Consider the following 19,437-nt stretch of genomic DNA (forward strand, 5'->3'; position numbering starts at 1 on the left):
CTACATTGAAAAAAATAATTTAAAATCAATTTTTCAAAGTTGAAAATTGAATAACGACTTTGGCTGTGGAAAAGTTTTTTAGATTCAAAAAAGACATTTAAACTGCTGTGCCCTCGGTGCTTTGCTGAAGGTGATTTTAACTTTTTGTGTTGCCCATATTTTCCCAGGAAATATTAGACTACCTTAAACTGGAATGGTGTATTTTCCCACATTTAAAAGTTGTCCAAGGCCTGCTGGTGGCGCAAGCGGTTAAGTGCATGTGCTCTGCTGCCGTGGCCTGTTATGAGAGGTTCGGGGATTCGATCGGAGACCTAAAAGACACTTTCCACTCCAAACAAATGGACTGAAGGTGTATTTTATTATATAGAGGATAGTAAAGGTGACAGTCTGCAAACAGATCCAAATAGGTCAAATATTAAGAGGGAAAAAACATCAGCCCGACTGGAAAGGGAAAACACCCACATCGGCTGAAGAGAAATGACACAAATCAACCAGAAAGAGAAACACCAGGTTGACCGAAAAGAGAACACATCAAATCAATTACTTCATATCAAATCAATTACTTCACATCAAATCAGTTAGTCACAACATCCACTCCCCACTGCCGGGAGAGCCCTGTCAATCGACGCGGCTGGGCAAGGATCACACGTCCTGGGCAAGGCGTCCCTTCCACAGGTGGAACTCTCACCGGGTCTCAGTTTCCAGCAGTTTTTATACCATCAGTAATTTTCAGAGTAAGCAATTACAGAGTTTGCAGAGCAAGCATTTAGTGTTCCCATGCACAAAATGGTTATCAGTGGCATACGTGCACTGAGCCCCCTGGCTAACGTCCCAGCCCAGTAGTTGTGTACGTGCATTGTTCTCTTTGGTTATCGTCCCAGCCCGGCACAGATGGCCAGTCCATCCCGTGCTACGACGCTCCAAGAGCCTTGAAATGTTACAACTTGCAACTCCCTCCGTGAGAGAAGGGCCAGTTCCCACCACGAAGAAAGCAGCTTTGTATTTCTTTTTGTGCTGGTGGCTGTAGGTCAATGGAGCGGCCAAACATGGCTGCACTCATGTCAAGACATGGCCCGAGGTTCGCGGGTTCAGATCCCGAGTGCGCATCAACGCACCTCTTGGCAAGCCATGCTGTGGCGGCGTCCCATATAAAGTGGAGGAAGATGGGCACAGATGTTAGCCCAGGGCCAGTCTTCCTCAGCAAAAAAAAAAAAAAAAGTTGTCCAAGGTCCATCAGATGACTGAGTTGGAGTTTGTGCTCCCCAATGTGTTCATTTTCTATTCTTGAAATTGCAGAAATCATTAATAGTGTTTTCTGGTTTTTAAAAATAAGTAAGCACACAATGATTTTTAAACACATACTTAAAAGTTACAAAATAGGCTATGATTATACTGATCAATAAAGAGTATCATTTGTATAAATAGTTATATATGACAACCTTAAAAACATCATGCTTTCTTAGGAAATAGAGAACCATAGCCATCACTCTCGAGTAAACATTTAAAAGAGGTTCTAGGAGGGTGTCTAAGAGCACAACTCTGTGCTAAGAATCATTGAATTAACAAGACCCAGTCCCTGGATTCACGAAGTTCATAGAAAAATAAAGATATGTGTCATACATAAATATGACCATCTTAGAAGGCAGAATATTGTAAGAGGTGCAAGAAATGTAAATTATTATGATTGGAATTGAAAAGAAATATCTATTTCCCTTGTTGAAGGAGCCCTTCAAGAGTTATGATTTTTTTTTGTTGTTAGTGTCCTCCAGTCAATTCTGACTCCTATCAGACCCTGTGTACAGCAGAGCTGAACCCTGCAAGGTCTTTTTTTCCCACCATCCTCTCATTTTCCGGTGTTATATCAGACAATGCTCTGCGGCTATTCACCAGTGAAACCTGTCCACCATGGGTGACCCTGCTGGTATTTGAAACACTGGTGGCATAGCTTTCAGCATCACAGCAACACGCAGCCGCCACAGTATGACAACCAACAGACAGGTGGTATGGTTCCTTGACCGAGAAACAAACCCAGGGCCGCTGCAGTGAGAGCGCCGAATCTTAACTACTAGACCACTAGGGCTGGCTTATGATGTTTTTAGTGGTTTTAAAATGGAGAGGTTTCCTCTGGGAGAATATTGACTATAATAGGTTTTCTTGGGAACAGAGGAACTTAAGGAAATGAGTGCACAGAAAATCCCAAAGGTGCCTGGAAATAGAATAGTCTGCTTTGGTGGAGAAATATGAAAGAGTATGAGGAAAGAGTATGAGAAAAGTAGGAAAGAGTATGAGATAAGGCAGGAAAAGTAACATGAGAAAAACCTCTTGGGTAACTTTGAGTACTAGACTAAGAAATTTTGATTCACCTTTAAAGTCATTTGAAAGCTATCAAAAAGTGTGAAGCAATAGGAATAAAACACGTTTTTCAGGAAGATGACTGTCAGGATTAAATGAAGGATAAATGAGGTCGTCACAGGATGACACAATAAGAAGCAATTACAATAATCCAGGATAGCAACAATATTTAAAACTCATTTAGGCAGATATAAAACTTGGGAAGCATTAGAATACGGACCTAATTGTTTTACTTGCAGTTGGGAGCATGGGAGTGAAACATTCAAGAGAATTTGCTCTGTTAAGTAGAACTAAAAAGGAGAAAACACCCAAAGGTTGATTAAAGGACTGTTCTAAGAATGACAGATGAGTGCCAACATTTATCTAATGAAATAAACTTGTAAAATAATCTAAATCATATTGGAGATTGTAAAAACAGGTGGATATTTATAAAACATGAAGCTTCGAAAGGATGGAAAGAATAAAGAGATATAAGAACCATAAACTCCTGAAACACAATGTATAAATTCTGATGAAAAGAGAAATTCAGAATACTTCCTTCTCACAAAATTCACTTAATACAAAGTATTCCTCTTCAAAGATCCCCCAAACCTTCTATTATTGTGTTTTATTAAGAAAAATATATGAATTAGTTGTTTATATTCCTTGCTTCCTAAAAACGAGCAAACAACCTTTCTAAGTTTTTCTGCCATTAGTAGATTCTTGAGATCCTTGAGGTCCCTAGTGAGACCAGGAGTTTTCTTAACAGAAAGCAAGAAAACGGAGTTTCCTGAACTCTGAACAGAGGATTTTAAAATTTACTGTTGCTACCATGATTTGCTTTATTGTCACTTACATTTTTATCTTTATTTTAAAACTGTGGAAATATGTATTTTCAAGGCATAAAGAAACCACAATTATGGTCAAACTAAATGTTCAGAAGTTAAGTCTCCCAAGAATGCCTTCAGCAAGTGTGAGAAATGTCCTACGCTTTAACAAAAATAAAGAAAAAAATTCAGTGGTTGAAATAAAACTTTGCATTTATTAATATAAAGTTTTTTTGTAATTCGTACTTACTATTTGGGCCACATGATGTCGCTCTTTACCGCGAAATTCTCTCATATTCAAGACAAAACGAAGTCAGTCCTCCGTTTTCATATTGGAAAGACTCTCCACTCTGTTTCACTATCAGGATGTTGAACAATGGCGAGCGTATCAGGATAGTAAAGAAGGAAAAAGAAGATTCCTCTAAATTTTGAGATAAGTTACGCTAATTGGAATAAAAAAACCCGAATAATTGGAAATGGTGTACTCGAATAGAGGTGACCAGAGGGACAGGCATCTACTGCTATTTTTTATAATTCTCGCGGCTTGGGAGACGGGGAGCGGCCAGGTCCACTACTCGATCTCCGAGGAGGCCAAACACGGCACCTTCGTGGGCCGCATCGCGCAGGACCTGGGGCTGGAGCTGGCGGAGCTGGTGCCGCGCCTGTTCCGGGTGGCGTCCAAAGGCAGCGGGGACCTTCTGGAGGTAAATCTGCAGAATGGCATTCTGTTTGTGAATTCCCGGATCGACCGCGAGGAGCTGTGTGGGCGGAGCGCGGAGTGCAGCATCCACCTGGAGGTGATCGTGGACCGGCCGCTGCAGGTCTTCCATGTGGAGGTGGAGGTGAGGGACATTAACGACAATCCGCCTCTGTTCCCCGGAACACAAAAGAATCTGTTTATGGCGGAATCCAGGCCGCTTGACTCTCGGTTTCCACTAGAGGGCGCCTCCGATGCAGATATCGGGGAGAATGCTCTGCTGACTTACAGACTGAGCCCCAATGAGTATTTCTCTCTGGACGTACCAACCAACGACGAGCAAGTAAAACCTCTCGGACTTGCATTACGGAAACCTTTAGACAGAGAAGAATCTCCAGAACTTCATTTAGTGCTCACGGCCACTGACAGAGGCAAACCGGAGCTAACTGGCACAGTTCAGTTACTCGTCAAAGTGCTGGACGCCAATGACAACGTCCCAGCTTTCGATAGAACACTCTATGCGGTGAAATTACCAGAAAATGTTCCTAATGGAACGTTGGTAATTAAACTTAAAGCCTCAGACTTAGACGAAGGCTTGAATGGGGATATTGTTCACTCATTCTCTAGTGACGTTTCTCCAGATATAAAATCTAAGTTCTACATAGACCCCATAAGTGGGGAAATTATATCAATAGGACATATCGATTTTGAAGAAAGTAAGGCCTACAAAATTCGAGTAGAGGCAATCGATAAAGGCTTCCCATCCCTGGCTGGTCACTGTACAGTTCTTGTGGAAGTTTTGGACGCTAACGACAATGCTCCGGAGTTGACTGTTACTTCCCTGTCTCTCCCTATCTCAGAGGATGCTCAGCCGGGAACAGTCATCACCTTGATTAACGTGTCTGACCGAGATTCTGGAGCTGACGGGCAAGTGACCTGCTCACTAACACCTCATGTCCCCTTCAAGCTGGTGTCCACCTTCAAGAATTACTATTCACTGGTGCTGGACAGCGCCTTGGACCGCGAAAGCGTGGCGAATTATCAGCTGGTGGTGACCGCGCGGGACGGGGGCTCGCCTTCTCTGTCGGCCACCGCCAGCGTGTCCGTGGAGGTGGCCGACGTGAACGACAACGCGCCGGCGTTCGCGCAGCCCGAGTACACGGTGTTCGTGAAGGAGAACAACCCGCCCGGCTGCCACATCTTCACGGTGTCTGCGCGGGACGCAGACGCGCAGGAGAACGCGCGCGTGTCCTACTCGCTGGTGGAGCGGCGGGTGGGCGAGCGCGCGCTGTCGAGCTACGTGTCGGTGCACGCGGAGAGCGGGAAGGTGTACGCGCTGCAGCCGCTGGACCACGAGGAGCTGGAGCTGCTGCAGTTCCAGGTGAGCGCGCGCGACGCGGGCGTGCCGCCTCTGGGCAGCAACGTGACGCTGCAGGTGTTCGTGCTGGACGAGAACGACAACGCGCCCGCGCTGCTGCCGCCTGGGGCGGGCGGCGGGGGCGGCGCGGTGAGCGAGCTGGTGGCGCGGTCGGTGGGCGCGGGCCACGTGGTGGCGAAGGTGCGCGCGGTGGACGCGGACTCTGGCTACAACGCGTGGCTGTCTTACGAGCTGCAGCCGGCGGCGGGTGGCGCGCGCAGCCCATTCCGCGTGGGGCTGTACACGGGCGAGATCAGCACGACTCGCGCCCTGGACGAGGCGGACTTGCCGCGCCAGCGCCTGCTGGTGCTGGTGAAGGACCACGGCGAGCCCGCGCTGACGGCCACGGCCACCGTGCTACTGTCCCTGGTAGAGAGCGGGCAGGCGCCTAAGGCCTCGTCGCGGGCGTCGAAGGGCACCACCGACCCAGAGGTGACTCTGGTGGATGTCAACGTGTATCTGATCGTCGCCATCTGCGCTGTGTCCAGCCTGTTGGTGCTCACGCTGCTGCTGTACACGGCGCTGAGGTGCTCGGCGCCGCCCACCGAGGGCGAGTGCGGGCCGGGGAAGCCCACGCTGGTGTGCTCCAGCGCGGTGGAGAGCTGGTCGTATTCACAGCAGAGGAGGCAGAGGCAGCAGAGGGCGTGCTCTGGGGAGGGGCCGCCCAAGACCGACCTCATAGCTTTTAGCCCCAGCCTTCCTCAGGGTCCCAACTCTACAGACAATGTGAGTCTAAAAAAATCTTATTTTCAACAATTTAAAAACACCATTATTTAGGTTTTCTACTTAAATATTCTTACATAATTTATTCTATTTTTAGTTGATAGCTTTATATATAACTATTATATTTTTAATGTTATTGCTTTATTTGCACTATTTCATTATCTTAGATTATATTTATGTTAAATATGCATTCTCGTTTTTGTAGAAAAACATAAGTATTCTAGACTTTTGATGATGGTAATTGTAATTCTGTTTTTATTGCATTTATTCTTAAATACATAAATTTTAAAAACTACTTTTCTAGCATATTTTAAGAAATTTAAAAAATTCTGCTTTTGGTGAGGAAGTACTAGAAATTTGACAAAGAATCCTCCTCCACACTCCAATCTTTATTCACCAACTATTATTAATTTTTTAAGGTAATTTATTTTTTAGAAATTCAAACTCTGACATATTAAGGTTATGGAATTTTTGTTGGTAAAAAGTTCTCACAGTTATATTGAGTAATGCTATTTTCTTTACATAATCTTGCTCATTACTTAGAATGAACTGTAGAGATGGTCTTTGAGTAAATCAAGAGAGGACAAATGTAAGTAGTTTCACAGAAAATGCTCTTATTCCCCTTTTCCATATTACTTGTGTTTATGTAATGATTTTCAATACATTTATTGTTTATTAGCTGTAGCTAGTGGAAATATTACTGTGATTACATGTTAATCAAATTCTCACACATCTGGATTGCTAGGAACTTGAGTAAAAGCTATATGTGGTGCTGACTTAAGTTTTAAAAATTAAAAATCTTTAGTTACTGCCAAATTTATGAAAAACTCTAACCTCCCAAGAAAAAGTAAAGGATGTTGGCTAATCTATCATTATGAAGTCTTTTCTGATTGTAACAAAAGGAATCATTTGTTGTCCCAAAATAACTAGAATAAAAGGTCAGTGATAAGCACCTCTAGAGAGATTTCAATGAAATATATTAAGACAGATCTCATTGAATAAAATTGTTTTTAAAATCGTAATCGCCTGTGAGACTATTTCAAATAAGCCAGAATCTTGAGTAAGTGAGGGGGGGAGATCACGAGTTATTTGAAAACTCTTCTCCCTTGAGAATTGCTACTATATGAATTCCAAAGAGAGCTTAATCACACCTTCTATTGAGGCATTTAAGACGAATGAATGGATAGCTAACTTTTGAGGTGGACTTTGAAGGGTGACTAGGATTTTGACAGACAAAGATGAGAGAATAGAAGAAACCTCTTGAACAAAGTGTGTGTTGAGAAAGAGACATGGTCTTTTCTGTAAAATATAATTCATATTGAAAAATACTTGGAGAAAATACTGGAAAAACTGGTGTATAGGCACATATTGGAGCTCTCAGATTGTGAGTCTAATGTCTTGGCACTTAGTTCACTAGAATGGTAAGCTCACTAGAGGTTTTAGCGCAATACCATAAAAACTGTCCTCATAAAGACAGAATTTATGACACTCAGAAGGAGAGATGGGATAGAAGCAAACTTTAAATATATCAGGCAATGGAAAATGAATCATAAAAATACATACAAGTAAATTTGGAGAATGGACACACTATAAAAACAAAATGTGATTTTTCAAAGATTTGGATTTTGGGGTAATTATTGATCAGACTTTTAAAAATGTTACTCATCTTGTTTTCTAGGCATGCTTGTTAGGGTATACCAGTAAAGGTGTCAAGTAGATAAATGAAAGTAGATAAATGAAATGAGTTGGAGATTTGGATTTAGGAATATTTCAAATAATAGGCTGGCATGGAAGTAGAAACATTTAAAGGAAAAAGATTTAAAAAATAAGAGGCTAAAGGCATAAGTTTGGAAAACGTTCACATTTTGGAGCAACAGAAAGATGAAGAACCAATAGAGAAGACCAACACTAAAATACTGCTAGAGTTTGCTTTGGCAGAGAAATCTATGATGGAAAATGTCTTATGTGACAGGCCTATTTTAACAGGCTGTGGAGATAATAAAGAGTATTATAAGGAAGACACATAAAAAAGTTTCTTGTACTGGTATAAAAAAGTTTAGGAAATTTGGCATTCATTAATCATAGAAAAGCAGAAACTTAATAATCAATCCTTAAAAAGAAAGATAAAGTATAGAAAGGTAGAATTCTCATTCCAGAGTAATATATACAAACATTTTGGGTGATCAGATAAATATGAACATATTTCTTCCACACAAAAGTATGGACCATGCTTTCTGTCTCTGATATCCATGACATGTCTAGATCATATTAAATTTTTTGCTAATCGATACAGATATTTAAAATGCTCGGAAGAAATGTCTTTCCTTGTGAAGAAAGAGATCCCTAGCTGGAATGAAATTAGTGTAAGGAGCCAGACAGTATGAATGCCTCTACAGTCGATAAAGGTGAAGATCCACTATTAAGTAGGATAAGGGAAAAGAAAATATTGGATTAAAAGAACCCGATTATAGAGGAGGTAAGTGAACTCATGTATTATTACCTGTCGGAGCCGCTTGATGTCGCTGTCTACAAAGAAGTTCTGTCTAGCCAAGATCCAGACTTTGCTCTAACAGTATCTGTCTCTAAATGCCGAACAATGGCGGATGCAGCGGCATTGGATTAAAAGACTCCAGGCAATGCCGTAGTTCGTCTTTATATCAAACAAGCTCTTCTGACAGCAATAAAACGAGTACTTGACATGGTGTTTTCTTGGCGAGGAGGCCCGGGATCCCGGCGTCTGCTGCTCTCGCTTCTGCTCCTCGCAGTCTGGAAGGTCGGGAGCGGCCAGGTCCACTACTCCGTCTCCGAGGAGGCCAAACACGGCACCTTCGTGGGCCGCATCGCGCAGGACCTGGGGCTGGAGCTGGCGGAGCTGGTGCCGCGCCTGTTCCGGGTGGCGTCCAAAGGCGGCGGGGACCTTCTGGAGGTAAATCTGCAGAATGGCATTCTGTTTGTGAATTCTCGGATCGACCGCGAGGAGCTGTGCGGGCGGAGCCTGGAGTGCAGCATCCACCTGGAGGTGATCGTGGACCGGCCGCTGCAAGTTTTCCACGTGGAGGTGGAGGTGAAGGACATTAACGACAACCCGCCTGTGTTTCTGGTAAAGGAACAAAAGCTATTTGTTTCAGAATCCAGAATGCCAGATTCTCGGTTTCCGCTAGAGGGTGCTTCGGATGCAGATATTGGAGCTAACTCCATTTTAACCTATAGGCTAAGCTATAGTGATTATTTCCTGCTCGATGTGAATTCCAAGAGCGAGGAGAATAAGGTTGAACTCGTCTTAAGAAAATCCTTGGACAGAGAGGAAGCTCCCGAACACAGCTTACTCCTGACGGCCACTGACGAAGGCAAACCTGAGCTCACGGGCACCGTTCAGCTGCTGGTCACCGTGCTGGACGTGAATGACAATGCTCCCAGTTTCGAACAGTCTGAATATGAAGTAAGAATATTCGAAAACTCCGACAACGGAACAATAGTTATCAGACTGAATGCTTCTGATCGGGATGAAGGAGCGAATGCAGAGATTTCATACTCTTTTAATAGCCCTGTTCCACCCATGGTTATTGACCAGTTTAGCATAGATTCAAATACTGGAGAAATGACAATTCGAAAGAATCTAGATTTTGAAAAAGTGAATTCCTATAAAATCCGCATTGACGCCACGGACAGAGGCCACCCTCCCATGGCTGGTCATTGCACCGTTTTAGTGAAAGTTTTGGATATTAATGATAATGTCCCTCAGATTGTATTGACTTCCTTATCGTTGCCTGTCCGAGAGGACGCTAAATTCGGTACTGTCATTGCCCTAATTAGCGTGTCCGATCTCGACGCAGGTGCCAACGGGCAAGTAACCTGCTTTCTGACGCCCCATATTCCCTTCAAGCTGGTGTCCACCTTCAAGAATTACTATTCACTGGTGCTGGACAGTGCCCTGGATCGCGAGAGTGTGGCTAACTATGAGGTGGTGGTGACCGCGCGGGACGGGGGCTCGCCTTCTCTGTCGGCCACCGCCAGCGTGTCCGTGGAGGTGGCCGACGTGAACGACAACGCGCCGGCGTTCGCGCAGCCCGAGTACACGGTGTTCGTGAAGGAGAACAACCCGCCCGGCTGCCACATCTTCACGGTGTCTGCGCGGGACGCGGACGCGCAGGAGAACGCGCGGGTGTCCTACTCGCTGGTGGAGCGGCGGGTGGGCGAGCGCGCGCTGTCGAGCTACGTGTCGGTGCACGCGGAGAGCGGCAAGGTGTACGCGCTGCAGCCGCTGGACCACGAGGAGCTGGAGCTGCTGCAGTTCCAGGTGAGCGCGCGCGACGCGGGCGTGCCGCCTCTGGGCAGCAACGTGACGCTGCAGGTGTTCGTGCTGGACGAGAACGACAACGCGCCCGCGCTGCTGCCGCCTGCGGCGGGCGGCGGGGACGGAGCCGTGAGCGAGGTGGTGGCGCGGTCTGTGGGCGCGGGCCACGTGGTGGCGAAGGTGCGCGCGGTGGACGCGGACTCGGGCTACAACGCGTGGCTGTCTTATGAGCTGCAGCCGGCGGCGGGTGGCGTGCGCAGCCCGTTCCGCGTGGCGCTGTACACGGGCGAGATCAGCGCGACTCGCGCCCTGGACGAGGCGGACTTGCCGCGCCAGCGCCTGCTGGTGCTGGTGAAGGACCACGGCGAGCCCGCGCTGACGGCCACGGCCACTGTGCTGCTGTCGCTGGTGGAGAGCCGCCAGGAGCCAAAGGCCTGGTCGCGGGCGTCGGAGGGCGCGGCGGGCGCGGAGACGGTGCTGCTGGATGTCAACGTGTATCTGATTATCGCCATCTGCGCTGTGTCCAGCCTGTTGGTGCTCACGCTGCTGCTGTACACGGCGCTGCGGTGCTCGGCGCTGCCCACCGAGGGCGCGTGCGGGCCAGGGAAGCCCACGCTGGTGTGCTCTAGCGCGGTGGGGAGCTGGTCGTATTCACAGCAAAAGCGGCCTAGGGTGTGTTCTGGGGAGGGACCGCCCAAGACCGACCTCATGGCCTTCAGTCCCAGCCTTTCTCCCTGTCTTGGGTCTGTAGATGCGACGGGAGATCAGCAAGCTTCTTTGGACTCCTCTGGGAAGGTAGGTTGCTCTAACGTTTTATTTATTCATGTATTTATTTATTTAATCTTGCAAAATATTCTTATTTCCTCAGTTGGTACATTTAAATAGTTTTTATCCACGTATTCTAGAGATCTGCCAGAATTTTCTTATTTATTTCTGGAAGGTGAATACCTTAACTTTATAACTGAGGTTTGTGTTTCGACTTCCAGTTGAGAATAGTTATAAACCGTACGTTGAACAGATATTAGCTGGGTGCTGAGTCAATTTTATTTTAAACCTGTTATGCGAGTCTTAGTGAATTCCTAAAGCAGTGCTTCCACTGTACCTGAAAACTATTTGGTGAAAACCCCTCTAGTTGTTACACATTAAGAAAAGTTCAACATCACTCTATCATTTATTCATTTCTGAAGTATGCATGGTATTTTAGTGTAATTCTGTTATCTCTTAGATCCCCATAGCAGAAATATGTAGAAACTGTTACCTTGCTAACTTTGTAGTTTTCTGTCTTTCTCTGGATGGAGACTGTCTAGAGACATAGTTGGTCAGCTCTACTCAGTGTCTATAACTTCAACGAGTAACTTCCTAGAGTACAGTTGCTTTACTTTAGGAATCTAATTCTGACAATAAATGTTAGAAGTATAACTCTCTGTCCAACTTGTGTAAAATCTGTTTCTAAATGTCTGACAATGTAGATCATAAGAAAATGTTGATTGAGAATCTTTTCTACACTTAGAAAATTTATTGAAATTCACATTTTATCTGATATTTGAGAAAATACTTCCCGTCGGGTACTTTGTTTCTTCAAGAAGACTTTCTCCTGTTTATTGAAATTTTCTGTTAGAGATATAATGCTTGGGCATTAAAGATATACGTATATTTTACATTTTTATTTCTCTTGAAATTCATAGTCTGGAACTTAAAAAATTACCCCTACCAGTTTAGATGAGGATTTACTGTTTCTCTCAATATTCCAAAAGACAGTAATCTGGAGATGAGGTTGTGTATCTTTAAAGTCACTACATATTAAACTTATATTTCCTGGATTGTGGTTTGAGACTTTCTTTCTTTTTTTAAAAAATAATTTTATTTATTTATTTTTTTCCCCCAAAGCCCCAGTAGGTAGTTGTATGTCATAGTTGCACATCCTTCTAGTTGCTGTATGTGGGACGCGGCCTCAGCATGGCCGGAGAATCGGTGCGTCGGTGCGCGCCCGGGATCCGAACTCTGAGCCGCCAGCAGTGGAGTGCACGCACTTAACCGCTAAGCCACTGGCCGGCCCGAGACTTTCAAATTGGTGGTTCTCCACACTCTATCTTTAGTCCAAGCTTTCATTTTATTTTCTAATTTTAATTTTAAAAACTTTCTCTGTACTTATGTTGTTTTGTTATGTGGTTTATATTTCTATTCAGGTATTTTATTTTTTATTGTGTAGGTATTTTACAAGGTATTCCTTAATTAAAAACTCAGTGGAGCAAAATTCAAGTGGTCTTGAGAATAGAGTCACAATATAATCATGAAAATGCAAGTAAAATTCACTTAAAATAAAACGTTTCAGTAATTTCTCTCTTTCCCCACATACAACACATGTTTGGTTATGCTAGAGAGCAATCTATTTTTTTGTCACTTTACTTCTTTCAAAATTTGAGTATTCTCTGAGCTCCTGTGGTAAAACCTATGTCTGTCGGCACAACTCACCTTAAATCCAGATTTAAATCTTCAGATGTCTCTGTCCTTGCACTGTTTTTCAGGTTTCATATGCCACTTGAACTTGGGCCCAGGTATTTGATTACATCATATGATAGAGATGTGCTAGATGTGTCATTTGCCTCCCCCTCCAAAAAAAAAAAAAAAAACCCCACCACTCCTCTAGTGTCTCAGAGCTAGTATTCTTTATTACTTAGCATGTCTTCTATAATTATAAATTTTATTTTTTATTATAGATGGCTGTATTGGTAATATAGTCCTTTATATTAATCTTTATTCTGTTCCAGAATATGGGCTGTCATCATATGCCAATTTTCGGAATATCAGTGACCATCTTAGTAATGAGTTTATTTTTTGGGTCATCAGGAAGCGTGAGCACACTGGGATCCAGGGAGGTTAGGATTCAAAAGAGCTGGGAAGCTCAAATAGAGAGATGAGAGCATGGAAGATGCTTTAGTATTTTGCCTAATAGCTCTCCCTCTGTGCTTCTGTAGGTAACATTCCTCAATTCAAGCCAGAATCATGAAACCAATAATGAAGCTCCCCTATGCCAGTCCCTAAGTTGTAGTTACTAGATAGGACTAACTCTCTAGGTTATGACCCAATCTCAGACACTTTTGAGAGTGAAAGAGGCACTATAAATAAGCACACAAGACCACAGATGTAGATGGAGCATATCCCAGGCAAATTGGTGTCTATGGGCAGCCTATCCTTAGACTGACAATGCTAACTGCGTTAGCAACACCTGGAGTCCTTATTGAGCATTCTGGTTCCCAGATGCCACCTCAGAATTTCTGAAATAAGTAGTACTGGCAAGTTTGCATTTTAACAAGGACTCCAGATGGTTCTTATCCAACTAAAGTTTTAGATCCAATAGCCCCATGAGATGCTTGTCAAAGCAAGTTACTATTATTTGACAGGATGTAATTTAACTACCCCCTACTTTTTATTCATTATTGGAGATTTATACTGGGACGTTTATGTTATTACTTGGTATAAAATGCAAAATTATCAGGAATGGAGTTTAGTTTATATCATTACCTTGTGTTGAGATGATTAATCAATAATAAACTTATTTGTAGACTCCGGATAGTAGCTCAAACTGAACATTGGTATGTGGATGGAGAGATAACTCATTGCATTTTCATTCATGCTTTATAAGAAAAGTAAAGCTTAAAATCAGAATTTGAATGGACTTTGACACTAGAGTTATTCTAAAGGAGTGGAGAATTATACAAACAGAATTTAGTAGCACACGTAAGCCCATGAATCGAGTGACTCCAATTCTTGTCAGTTTTCTTATTCGTGAGTGTTGCTCTATTTTTCGGCTCTTAATAACAACTAAAAGAGTTCAAAATTCTTGATCTCTTTTAAAAATATCTCTTTTATAAATCACAGCATCGTTAAAGTTAGGAAGTTAACCTTTGGATAAGACCAAAGGTCCTATTATTAAGTTTTCCTTTTTTTGGAAAAAGAAAAACTTCAAGTTTTTTCAGTAGCATAGATCTATTAATGGGGAATTTCAGTTACTGAATATATGGTACCAAGAACTTTGAGAGAGAGAAAAAGTATTTTTACTGCAGGTGGTGATTAAAAACTTTATTGACACTAATAAAACTATTAGATAATCCCCAAGCTGTATACGTGGGGTATTTGAAAAGGTTAAATGTAACAAAGATGAAAGCAGTTGTCTCTGAAAGTGGAAATCACAAATTTTTGAGTTATTTTATTTAGAATCATAATTAAAGTTCTTTTTGCCCATATAAGATGTGTATCAAAAAGTGAAACTTCTCCCTGTATAACTTATTTCTCAATAAAACCATTTTTCTCTTCTCTTAAAGACAGGAACCACCACTTAGCCTGTGCAGTAGCAATAGTAAAGGCATTATGGAGTGAACAATATTCTATAGGTAATAATTTTTCCCAAGAAGCCAATTTTGGCCTTGAGCATTGTGAAAATAAATGTGGCTAAATCGAGGCCGGAGAATAATTGCCACTTATGAAGCACTCACTCTCCTTAAGGTACTATCCTAGGCACTTAATATGTCATAATTCACACAACCACCATATTATTATTATTATGGAAGTGGAAACTGAGGCAGAGAGAGGTTAAACTATTTTTCCCCAAGTCACACAACTAGTAAGTTGGAGGATAGGAATCGGAATGGAGACATTTCTGATGCTGAAGCCAGTGATCTTCTCTCTACATTTTAATGATGACTGGAATTTAGGAGTTGCAAATACCTCACGGAGAATTGATGCTTGAGATTAGTGTCTAAAAAAGATTTATTTAACTTCAAAATAATGATGAAGAGAAGTGAATTAAGTGTCATAACTTGAAAAGACCTAAATTTGTTACCAGCAAAATTCTAGTACACTCAATTATACAAATATTAAGGGTATTTTCAAATTTAGCTAATGATAATCATGATTAGGGAAGGAATTACTTGTCTGAGATTCTACATTCACAAACGCTGCACTAGAGATGGACGATGATTATTATTACATACAAAAGAGACATAAAGTCCAGAGGGATACAAATACGTAAAAATAGAATTAAAAGATATGAATGAAGGAAAAGTTTTCAAATTCATGGAGTTGTACTTACACATTAAGCCACCGGATGTCGCTGTCTTCCACAAAATGGCTTTGCAGAACAAAGGCATAATCCTGTGTTTCTCAAGGACTGGGAAGGAGCTACATTCTGAGATCTCAGCCATTTCGATCAAATCGGATGTAAGAAATCGAATAGGAAAATTCGGAGCGTGTGTGTGTTTTAGGCCGCTGATTCATCGATTTGTAAAACAAGAGAAAGGTGTGATGTTGGTCTACAGACCCAGCGGCCTGAGAGCCTGGCGCTTGCTTCTCTCGCCTCTGCTCCTCGCAGTCTGGAAGGTCGGGAGCGGCCAGGTCCACTACTCCGTCTCCGAGGAGGCCAAACACGGCACCTTCGTGGGCCGCATCGCGCAGGACCTGGGGCTGGAGCTGGCGGAGCTGGTGCCGCGCCTGTTCCGGGTGGCGTCCAAAGGCGGCGGGGACCTTCTGGAGGTAAATCTGCAGAATGGCATTCTGTTTGTGAATTCTCGGATCGACCGGGAAGAGCTGTGCGGGCGGAGCCCAGAGTGTAGTTTCCACCTGGAGGTGATCGTGGACAGGCCGCTGCAGGTTTTCCATGTGGAGGTGGAGGTGAAAGACGTTAACGACAACCCACCGGTCTTCTCCGTCTCAGAACAAAAGCTCTCAATACCTGAATCTCGACTGCTTGACTCTCGGTTTCCGCTAGAAGGCGCATCTGACGCGGATATTGGAGAGAACGCAATGCTTACTTACAGACTCAGTCCAAATGAGTTTTTCGTTCTTGATGTTATAAACAAAAAAGACAAAGGCAAATTCCCAGTGCTTGTTCTACGAAAACTGCTGGATCGTGAAGAAAATCGTCAGCTTCAGTTGTTATTAACGGCAACGGATGGAGGCAAACCTGAACTTATGGGATCTGTTTCTCTGCTGATCCTGGTATTGGATGCCAATGATAATGCCCCTATATTTGACCGATCCCTTTATGAAGTCAAGATGTATGAAAATTCAGCGAACCAAACGTTAGTAATATGGCTAAATGCTTCTGATGCGGATGAAGGGTTAAACAAAGAAATGATGTATTCATTTAGCTCTTTGGTCTCACCTAGCATAAGAAGGAAATTTCTAATGAATGAAAGGACAGGAGAAATAAGAGTAAATGATGCTATTGACTTTGAGGATAGTAACACTTACGAAATTCATGTAGATGTTACAGATAAAGGAATCCCACCGATGGTTGGTCACTGCACCGTCCTAGTGGAAATCCTGGATGAAAATGATAATTCGCCTGAGGTGGCTGTCACTTCTTTGACTCTCCCGGTGCAAGAGGATGCTCAGGTGGGCACCGTCATCGCCTTAATCAGCGTGTCCGACCGTGACTCTGGCGCCAACGGCCAGGTGACCTGCTCACTAACACCCCATGTCCCCTTCAAGCTCGTGTCCACCTTCAAGAATTACTATTCGCTGTTGCTGGACAGCGCCTTGGACCGCGAGAGCGTGGCGAACTACGAGGTGGAGGTGACAGCGCGGGACGGGGGCTCGCCTTCTCTGTCGGCCACCGCCAGCGTGTCCGTGGAGGTGGCCGACGTGAACGACAACGCGCCGGCATTCGCGCAGCCCGAGTACACGGTGTTCGTGAAGGAGAACAACCCGCCCGGCTGCCACATCTTCACGGTGTCTGCGCGGGACGCGGACGCGCAGGAGAACGCGCGCGTGTCCTACTCGCTGGTGGAGCGGCGGGTGGGCGAGCGCGCGCTGTCGAGCTACGTGTCGGTGCACGCGGAGAGCGGCAAGGTGTACGCGCTGCAGCCGCTGGACCACGAGGAGCTGGAGCTGCTGCAGTTCCAGGTGAGCGCGCGCGACGCGGGCGTGCCGCCTCTGGGCAGCAACGTGACGCTGCAGGTGTTCGTGCTGGACGAGAACGACAACGCGCCCGCGCTGCTGCCGCCTGGGGCGGGCGGCGGGGGCGGCGCGGTGAGCGAGCTGGTGGCGCGGTCGGTGGGCGCGGGCCACGTGGTGGCGAAGGTGCGCGCGGTGGACGCGGACTCGGGCTACAACGCGTGGCTGTCTTACGAGCTGCAGCCGGCGGCGGGTGGCGCGCGCAGCCCATTCCGCGTGGGGCTGTACACGGGCGAGATCAGCATGACTCGCGCCCTGGACGAGGCGGACTTGCCGCGCCAGCGCCTGCTGGTGCTGGTGAAGGACCACGGCGAGCCGGCGCTGACGGCCACGGCCACCGTGCTACTGTCCCTGGTAGAGAGCGGCCAGGCGCCTAAGGCCTCGTCGCGGGCGTCGAAGGGCACCACCGACCCAGAGGTGACTCTGGTGGATGTCAACGTGTATCTGATCGTCGCCATCTGTGCGGTGTCCAGCCTGTTGGTGCTCACGCTGCTGCTGTACACGGCGCTGCGGTGCTCGGCGCCGCCGACTGAGGGCGCGTGCGGGCCAGGGAAGTCCAGGCTTGTGTGCTCCAGCGCGATGGAGAGTTGGTCTTACTCACAGCAGAGGCGGCAGAAGGTGTGTTCTGGGGAGGGGCCGCCCAAGACCGACCTCATGGCCTTCAGTCCCAGCCTTCCACCGTGTTCAGTACTCGATGCGAAAGTGGAAGAACAGTCAATTGGAGGGGACCAATCTAGGAAGGTGGGTTATTTTTTATTTTCATTTATGCTTTGTGAATATTTTATTTCACCATTTTTTCCCCTCAAATACATGTCTCGAAATATCTTCATCCTATTATCTATACAGCGTATGTCTATAGTACCTCAAATATTTCTAGTAATACCTATGGTAATATGGTTTATTCTAAAAGCTCATTTTATATTTTGTCTATATTACCCTGTGCATCGACTTTTGCTTGATACTTCAATTTTTAAAATATGCCATTTATTCTGAATTCATTTTAATTTTCCATTATGAATATATGATGTAGGTTTTGATTTTTTTCATAAACCACTATCTTATGTCACAAATATTTGTAATACTAGTAGTTTAATTTATAAGTTTATTTAATTTTCAAATCTAAATTTTGAGCTGACCCTATTAAATTAACAAAAAGACTGCCCTGGTCAATTCTCTTCATGGTGAAAATGTACTTTTTGCTCTGTAAGGAAAGAATCTGTGTAGTGTAATGTAACTTATAATGCATGATACATATTCAATATTCAGGGTTTACACTTTTATTCTTAATAGTACATTGTGTACACTGGAAGTTCATTCATAAAAATGTCCTAATTTATGGAATTAAATTAAGTGTTCTGAGCTTTTAAAATGTTTTTTATTTTATTTCAGTCATTGTGGTACCTGTGCCTGTGTGTATTAATCACTTTTTTTAGCCACAGAAAAAGTTCCATAGTTATTTACATATTTTATCCAGCAGCTCTTCACTATTTACTCCTTTATCAGCATGAGGCATTGCTTATGATATTCAAGTATTAGCTCTTCCGCTGTGAGGAAGGAGTCATGATTATGTTTAATAATGGAAAGCATTTGAACATCGCCTTCAAGGAGATTGAAAATGATTACTCTAGTCCAAATTAATATTAGAAGTTTGAAGAGAAAATTGAATTATCCTCTTAGAATGTTTTCTATTGATCTGATATCATTTAGTGCAATTTAGTTTAATAACTTCTGTAGTCATCTTACACAGATTTGTGTTGGATGATCTAGACTCAGAAATGCAAGTCGTTAAATTGCATGGTGCCAACGCTACCCTATTAATTATGCCTTTCCGAAACTGGTTGTTACCTGATACCTATGATTTCATTTTTTTATATTAATTCTGTTGTTACCAGATAGCAATGCAACTAGTTTATCATCTAGACTCTGGTTCTTAGCAATTACTTTTTTCCTTTCTGTGTGCAGACTGAATTTTTACTCTGTATGTGCTTCATAAATAGCTTGCAATAAAACTTGAAATTTCCATTCAAGTTTAGGAACACCAAAAAAGACAATTGTGGTAGGAATTTAAGCATGGCATTGCCTTCAATGGTAATATTTTCCATGGCCAGTCTCCAACTTTTAGAGATTATAGATGATAAGTTAATGCAGAGTATTTCAACTTGTGTATAAAATTCTGTCTTCTTATATCCACTCT

At 43.9% G+C, this 19,437-nt stretch overlaps 3 protein-coding genes across 6 annotated transcripts in view; all 3 read left to right on the plus strand.

Annotated features, from left to right (window-relative positions):
• LOC131406372 (protocadherin alpha-C2) overlaps positions 1–19,437 on the plus strand; it is a 162,156-nt gene that overhangs the window by 20,415 nt on the left and 122,304 nt on the right. Inside the window, exon 1 of one of the 4 annotated variants that reach the window (XM_058542316.1) lies at positions 6,849–11,084. The exons of the other annotated variants lie outside the window; for them this stretch is intronic. Within the exon in view, the coding sequence (XP_058398299.1) occupies positions 8,694–11,084 (2,391 nt within the window). The 5' untranslated portion in view covers positions 6,849–8,693. Of the gene's footprint in view, positions 1–6,848; positions 11,085–19,437 lie in introns of those variants that run through there. 4 annotated transcript variants of the gene reach the window in all.
• LOC131406423 (protocadherin alpha-7-like) lies at positions 1,076–6,179 on the plus strand. The gene has a single exon (XM_058542395.1). The coding sequence runs from the start codon at positions 3,635–3,637 to the stop codon at positions 6,047–6,049; it is 2,415 nt and encodes an 804-aa protein (XP_058398378.1). The 5' UTR covers positions 1,076–3,634; the 3' UTR covers positions 6,050–6,179.
• LOC131406402 (protocadherin alpha-10-like) lies at positions 12,997–18,167 on the plus strand. Its single transcript, XM_058542360.1, is given in 2 exon segments — positions 12,997–17,858; positions 17,860–18,167. Coding segments are annotated over 2 exon segments (2,766 nt in total). The 5' UTR covers positions 12,997–15,335; the 3' UTR covers positions 18,103–18,167.

The sequence above is a fragment of the Diceros bicornis genome, chromosome 1 (assembly GCF_020826845.1).
Source record: "Diceros bicornis minor isolate mBicDic1 chromosome 1, mDicBic1.mat.cur, whole genome shotgun sequence".
Taxonomy (NCBI): domain Eukaryota; kingdom Metazoa; phylum Chordata; class Mammalia; order Perissodactyla; family Rhinocerotidae; genus Diceros; species Diceros bicornis.

Excerpts from the sequence above, each read along its gene's own strand:
- LOC131406423 (XM_058542395.1), top strand. The coding sequence starts at position 3,635 with ATGGTGTACTCGAATAGAGGTGACCAGAGGGACAGGCATCTACTGCTA.